The following is a 7,889-nucleotide window of genomic DNA, read 5'->3' on the forward strand; positions in this document are numbered from 1 at the left end:
CTCGACGTGTTTGCGCACGGAACTTAGTTTTCTCGACGTGTCTGCGCACGGAACAACATTTTTATTTTATATTTTTGTATTTTTGTATTATTTATTTTTTTCTTTTTTTGCGCGTTTTTTTTTAGAAACTCAGGCCTGTGGCTTTTTTTCGGGCCTTGACCGGGTCCCTGACCAGCCCGCTTTTTACGGTCCGTGACCGCCGCAAGTTTATATAGTGGTCCCTGACCCCTGCGGATTTCGCGTAATTAACGACTTTTTTTTCGGTCCCTGACCGGGTCCTTGACCAGCCGCCGCAAGTTTATATAGTGGTCCCTGTTGTGTAGCGTGTAAGCAAAGCATGAGTCAGAGGCTTGTTCAGATTTCGTTAGAATCCTTTAAACGGCTCACAGCAGCCACGGTACAACAGCCCTCCTTCTGTCTCTGCACCTCACACTCTTTGAACCTGCGTCATTAACAAGGTACAGCCTTAATGTGTTCACTTTAGAATGAAGATTTAGCCCAGTCAGAACTGTGGCCCAGGGCCCAAATGCGGCGCCTTCAGGATCCCAAAAAGGACCAGCACTTTTTACTCTTTCACTTTAAAAATCATCATGAGCTTCATTAAAAAGAAGAAAAAGAAAAGACAGACGGACCTGATATTAATGTTCCAAACGTCAAACACCCTGAGGAATAGTTTGTCCACCTCCTCCAATCCATAAGGCATCACTTTATTCACATTAAACCAGAAAGTGTAACACAGAAAATGTATCAGTAAATGTGAACTCTCTCCTTGTTCAAAATGAAAAGTAGATTTTAGATTGTGAGGAATTGTCTCTATATTAATTTACCTGTGGAAGACGTTCATTATTATTATTAAGTTACATTATTCTAAAAGAATAATGAAACACAAAGATCCGAGAGGAAAATTTCACACTGCTCCCGACAATTAGAATTTACTTTATTTAAGAAATATTTATGTTTTAGTTTAGTTTTGTTACAGAAACAACAACTGTGGGCTTAATACTAACGCTTGACAAACAAAAGCTAAAACTTGAAACACTGACTACTGTTTGTGGACTCAGATAAACTGTATGTCAATTTGAAACATCAAGTTATCATTCAATGAAAAAAGGAACTACAAATAATGCCAAAAATAAACCCAAAACGAGTCGAGTTGGATGCCACGCCAGCAAGCCAAACCTGCCAGGAGGAAAAGGGCGCTGGCAGCGTCGATGGTACGTCTGAAATACTGAAGGAACTCAAACTATTTCGAACTGAAACGGCAGGGAACTTTGGTGTGCTTCGGAAGGAGGTGAGCGACATAAAACTGAACTTCGAAGAATTAAAAACAAGGGTGAATGACGCCGAACAGAGGATTGGAGATAACGAGGACCGTAGCATGGATCTGACTAAAGTGCTGTTTCAGCTGATGCGTAAACAAAAGTACCTTGAGCACCTTAATATCCGGGAGGAGATTTACATTGAAAGGGCGCATCGCGTCGCAGCAACAGGTGTCTCCGCGGGACGCGCTGCTGCGGACTTCACCAGATCTATTATCGTTTGTTTTCGAAGTTTTAAGGAGAAACAACGAGTGCTACATGCTGCATGGTCTCTAAAGGACATTCGTATCAAGGATCAACGGATATATTTTGACGAGGATTACACCACCGAAGTCTTTAAGGAGCGCGCAAAATACAGGAGCGCAAGGAAACAACTCCAGGAGCGAAAAATCAAGTCTCTCATTCTCTATCCCGCAAAACTCATGCTGTTTCTGCAGGATGGAAAGACTAAGATTTTTGGAAACCCATGAGAAGCAGCAGAGGGTCTAAAGGACTTTGGCGTAACGATGGAAGTCCCAAGAAAAGAACCGGATTGGGACTCAGCGCTGCGGGCTGCGGGATGGCAGTCCCCCCGCGGTAGGAGCAAACACGCTCCCGCTGGGGAAATAACAGCCAGCGTTGAATCTCTTCGAGTTTCCTTGGATGGCTATGAAAATGAAAAGACTGACGACGACTAAGGTATGGATATAACATTGTGGCTAGTGCTTATTTGTATAAATTAAGTGCGATGTCCGCAGTGTGTGAACATATCCTTACACAAGCTGAATACACAGAAGGTCGTGTCTATGACCAGGATGAACTGGACTCCGAGTCAAATTTATTTCCAAACACAAATGATACATGTAAATATTATACAGACGCAGAATTTAATAGTAACATAGAAACGGCTGGGTCATTTTCTCTTATTCATCTGAATTGTAGAAGCCTGTATTCAAATTTTAGTAAAATACATGATTATTTGAACACATTAAAAAATAAATTTACAGTTATAGCTCTGTCTGAGACTTGGTTAACGGATGCGAAAGGTGCAGAATTTAATTTTGAGGGCTATGAATTGTTTTATGTTAATCGGATCAAGAAGAGAGGAGGGGGGGTTGCTCTTTATGTCAATAGTGAGTTGAAATGCAAAACAATTGAGTGTATGACGACTGCAATAGAAGATTTAATGGAATGTTTAACCGTTGAGATCGAAATGAACAAACAGAGGAATATTGTTGTCACATGCATATATAGAACTCCAGGGTCTAGCATTACAGCATTTAATAACAAGTTGGAGCAATTATTAGTTGGGATGAATGAAAACAAACAATCTATAATTTGTGGAGACTTCAACATAAATCTCTTGAATGTGTCTAATCATTCCAGTAGTTCAGATTTCCTAGATTTAATATATAGCAGAGGCCTTTATCCAACCATTACCAGGCCTAGCCGAATAACCTCCAACTGTGCCACATTAATTGATAACATTTTTGCTAATATACTTGATAAAACTGTCAAAAGTGGTCTTTTGATAAATGATACAACTGATCATTTACCCATATTTTAACTGACTTTTGTAAAGTGAAAACAAACAAAGAAAAGTGCCCTAAAGTCATTCGGTCCAGAACTGAGGAAAGACTAAATAAATTTAGGGATGATCTTATGAAAGAACACTGGGAAAATGTTTATAGTACACATAATGTAAACGAAGAAAAATAAAAAGTTAAAATCGAAAGTTGATTACATCTGGTTTTTGCGTGTGTATATGTGTGTATATGTGTGTAAATGTGTGTAAATGTATGTATATGTGTGTATGTGTATATGTATATGTGTGTGTGTATGTGTATATGTATATGTGTGTGTATGTGTATATGTATATGTGTGTGTATGTGTATATGTAATTGTTATTTTGTAGTTGTTGTTTTTTACATTGGTTAGGCCATCTAGTTTGTAAGTTTTTCTTCAAGAATGGGGTTGGAGTTTATAAGATTTTTTTCTTCATCCAACTCCTGTTCTTCTTTTCATGGAATGTATTGTTTGTTTGTTTTTTGTTGGATTGTTGCTTTATTTTAGGTTGCATTACCTTGAAAAAAGAATAAATAAAATGAAATGAAAAAAAAAAATGAAATGAATACTGATGCAAAGTCATATTTTCCAACATAAGAGCACATTACATTTATTTATATATTAAAGAGGTTGTCAGCGACATTCAGGTAACTTTACAAGAAAGGGTAACTAAAATGGTCAAAATAATAAATAAGACCTCTTGTGCTCTATTGGCACCAACCAGTCAAGTCATTGTTATTCTTCTCCAGCTGTTCTGAGCTTTAGTGTAATAGTTTCTCTCCACATCTGTCTCTCCTCAGTTTGTCTCACTGTTTTCTGTCCAATCGCTGCTGTGATGCTCTGGCCTCAGTCCTCAGCTCCTCGAGTCTGACACACCTGGACCTCAGCCACAATGACCTCAGGGACTCAGGAGTGGAGAAACTGTGTGCTGGACTGAAGAGCGCCCCCTGCAGGCTGGAGGTCCTCAGGTGAGACTGGCCCTACAGTGTCTCCTGTGTCCCACAGTCATGACTGATGTTGTAGCTGCTGTGTTTTCAGACTGTCCGGATGCTTAGTCTCAGAGAGGGGCGGGGCTTCTCTGGCCTCAGCTCTAGGCTCCGCCCACTCTGCTGTGAGAGAGTTAGACTTGAGCTACAACCATCCAGGAGCCTCCGCTGAGCTCCTGAGCGCTGTACGGGACGACCCCCTCTGCCCCCTGGACTCTCTCAGGTGAGGAACACAGACACTCACGTCTCAGAGGTGGATTTCAGTGCAGTCACACTCTCCCATCATCAACACAAGGTCAGACATGAATCCAACACTGGACCTTTTGTTATTGCAGAAGCTCATTGAAACAAAGCCACAGTGAATGTGCTGTAATCAAAGCTAAAGGCGTCCAACCAAACATTGGAGCATGTGACCTTTTCTTGTGGAGACTTTATTTTGCTCAGGCTGTGGATTTGAATAGACTGTGGATTCATTCATTGAAAGTGGAAATGGTTTGAAAGCTCACCTGACAAACCCTAAAGGCTCCCGAGCTGAAAGTGGAGGGTTTATCAGTGGATTGTTCCCTGGTTTGGTCTCGGTCTCTGCTCTGGTCGACTCTAAACTTGTCACCTGTGAATCCTCAGTGAATGACTGTGTTTCAGGCTGGATCCTGCTGGAGAGCGATGGATGGTTAAAGGCCCAAGGAAGTGTGAGTATTCAGGAAGTGATGTCATTGGTGTGTTGTAAACAGTAGACTGTGAATAATGGAGGGACTGTGGAGGCGTCGGCTTCACCCATAGCGGCTAAAGGAAGCTCATCCATGCAAGTTATTTAACCATGCACATACTTTTACTTCAAGATCACTTTCCTTTGACAATTCTATTCAAATATCATTAGATGTAACTGTTTTTCATCTATAGACAGGATGAACATCCTTTTTATTCTAAACCCTCAATGTTCTGGACAAAGAACATTTCACACTTATTCTGTTTCTCTGCTGACATTGCATTCCCTCAGTTACAAATCCAAGTTCCTCATGTTCAGCGCCTGCGTAGCCTCGTACCCTTAACACTGTCGTCAGGAACAGGAAGTGATGTTGTGTATTTGTGTCTCAGATTTGTGTGAAGTCTTTCTGGATCCGAACACGGCCAACAACACACTGGAACTGTCCCAGGATAAACGCTCTGTGACCCACGTGGAGGAGCTGCAGCTGTTCCCACCTCACCAGGACAGGTTCAGCTCCTGTTCTCAGGTCCTGAGCTCCACGGCTCTGACCGGCCGCTGCTACTGGGAGGCGGAGCTTAGAGAGGGCGTGGAGATGGCAGTGAGTTACAAAGGAATCAGAAGAAATGGGGACAGTGAGGAGTGTAGGTTTGGAGACAATGATCAGTCCTGGAGTCTGAGGGTCAGGGGAGGCTGGGGGTATTTGTATCATAATAAAAGGGAAATAGATTTGTGTAGGTACATGTCCTCAGGTAGAGCAGGTGTGCTGCTGGACACTGAGGCTGGAGCTCTGACCTTCTATAAGGGTGACTCTGATGGACGTCTGATCCACCTCCACACCTTCAGCTCCAGTTTCTCTGAGCCTCTGTTTGCCGGGTTTGGGCTGGAGCGCCCGGGTTCCTCTGTGTCGCTGCTGAATCAGACAGACTTTGATTCTTCCTGAGTTCCTTTAAATCAGAGCGTGAACTAAACCTCAGATGAACTTGCTCTTCTCAGGATTCATGACGCCGCAATGAAATATATCCTTGTATGTAAATATTTGGACTATTTCTTCCTTTTAGAGGATTTCACTTTTGTTTCCATGATCCAGAGTGGAAAATGACCTGACGACACAAATGTCCCACTGCTCTGAAATAACAAAGGCTTTGTATATGTGCTGCTCCCTATTGTGTCATATACATTTACACCGAGCGCTTCAGATTAATGCACTTTGATTTTTCTGTATGTTCTTCAATCAATTACGTAACTGAATTATTATTTGTGTGATTACTGACTTAGTTACTGATCCGTCAGCTCCATCAACCTACCAGAAACCCTCGGCAATTTTGAAGCTTGAGCTCATTTAGTCTCACTGTCCATCTTTCTGTCCAGACATTTGTTCACTTTTGAATTTCAAAGTAAATCCATTAAACATGAACATTTAAAACTTCACCTGGAAACAAAGGAAACGCCTGATCTTTACAGTAACATGTTTCATTATTGCACTGATTCAATGTTTCTCCACAGATTCATTTGGGGGAAAAAAACAGAACAAAAAAAGCCAAACGAGCAACAAAATGAGCTGAAAAAGAAGGTGAAAAAGTGACGGCAACAACGCAAGGAAAATCAGCTCTGTAGGTCTTAGCTTTCAAATGAGGCGCTCCCCTTATAGTCCTTTTAGATTTGGGGAAAGCTGAACTGGAGAAAATGCGCTCGGTTAAGGCGGGTGGTAAGAGGTTGAGGTGAGTGAGGCTGTCGGAGCAACAATATAACATAAGAAAAGTAAAAAAATTAAACAGTTATGAAAAAATGCTCATCTCGGGTTAAAAGCCTGTGCAAAAAGATCAGTCTTTAAAGGTCCTATATCCTGCAAAATCCACTTTTTGGAGCTTTTAGCCATGTTGTTCTGCTATTTCCTGATCAAAAACACCCCCAGAGTGGTTTGTGGCTTCATTCACGCAGCTCTCAGTAATCCTCCTGAATCCTGCTCTCTGAGGCTCCGCCCTCCTGCTCTCTGAGGCTCCGCCCTCCTGCTCTCTGAGGCTCCGCCCTCTCCTGGTGAACCACTGACCTGCTCAGTTGTGTCGTCACAGCGGAACGGAAGTGCTCGACGTCTGTAAAGTAATGTCTTACAGCCTGATTTTAATTTGTTAAACAGCTTTTTCATTATTTCTGTCGTAAGAGAGAAACAAAGAGAAAAGAAAAAAAGAAATAGACAGTATGTGTCCGAGGTGCTTCCAGGTCAGCTGAGGCCAAAACAAACACCCCTGAGCGTCTGAACAGATCCGTCATGTTTGCGCTGCAGCTGAAGATGGAGCTCGTTATAACTGGACACACCTGTTCTTTATTCTTACCTAACGATCATGTCACGGAGAAAAAGAAGCGCGTTTGGCTACGAGGACGAGGAGTTTGTTCAACCTTTTTCAGGAAGAGGCCACTCAGCTGTTTTTTTTCTCCGGGATTCAGCGACTTTCACCAAAATATTGTTTTCTGTGACTGTCTCTGATGGATGTTTGTGAACCTTCACCAGAACCAAAGTGGATTAACTTTTATAACCAACGCGAGTCCCACAATGTAAACAGCGATGGAGCAGAGGGTGAGTCAGTCCAAACCATCCATTGTCTTGCAAAAATACTGGAAAAACTGATTAGTACTCAAGTTGGCGCTTATCTCACTAAATATTCATTATTAAGTCCCCATCAGTCTGGCTTCAGACCAGGGCATAGCACCATAACAGCAGCAACTAAGGTTATAAATGATATCGCTCTTGCTTTAGATGAGAATGAGGAATGTATTGCTCTTTTTATTGACTTGTCAAAGGCTTTTGATTCTGTAGATCACTGTATTTTGTTAGAATGTCTTGATCTCTTTGGTTTTGATTTAAATGCAAGAAATTGGTTTAGAAATGATCTCACAGATCGAACCCAGGCAGTTGTTGCTGAAGGCTACCGGTCTGAATTTTTATGTCATAAGAAGGGTGTGCCTCAAGGGTCAGTTTTAGGACCACTTTTATTTACAATGTATATTAATTCTATTGGTGATAACCTAAAACAAAGCTCCATTCATTTATATGCAGATGACGCAATTCTGTGCTCTCTGTCGCCCTCTGCTGCACAAGCAATTCAAAATATACAATAGACTTCAAGTTGGTTCAACAAAATTTTACTGACTTGAAAATGTTGATGAATTCCTCAAACTAAATGCACGTTGTTCTCTAGAAAACAGTCTCTGCTTTAGACGGTTCCATTATTGAGAAAGTGCCATATTATAAAGATCTCGGCATCTGGATCGATGAGAGGCTCATTTATAAACATGTCCAGGAGCTAACGAACAAACTTAAAGCAAAGCTGTCTTTTT

At 41.6% G+C, this 7,889-nt stretch overlaps 1 protein-coding gene across 1 annotated transcript in view; it reads left to right on the top strand.

The window, feature by feature from the left end:
• Positions 1-5,581, top strand: part of LOC306962771 (uncharacterized protein) — a 1,040,752-nt gene extending 1,035,171 nt beyond the window's left edge. Inside the window, exons 23-26 of the mRNA XM_079556046.1 lie at positions 3,665-3,832; positions 3,903-4,073; positions 4,493-4,539; positions 4,946-5,581. Of these exons, the coding sequence (XP_079412172.1) occupies positions 3,665-3,832; positions 3,903-4,073; positions 4,493-4,539; positions 4,946-5,496 (937 nt within the window). The 3' untranslated portion in view covers positions 5,497-5,581. The remainder of the gene's footprint in view (positions 1-3,664; positions 3,833-3,902; positions 4,074-4,492; positions 4,540-4,945) is intronic.
• The last annotated feature ends 2,308 nt before the right edge of the window (positions 5,582-7,889 follow it).

This window comes from Gobius niger, assembly GCF_951799975.1.
Source record: "Gobius niger genome assembly, chromosome: 5".
Taxonomy (NCBI): domain Eukaryota; kingdom Metazoa; phylum Chordata; class Actinopteri; order Gobiiformes; family Gobiidae; genus Gobius; species Gobius niger.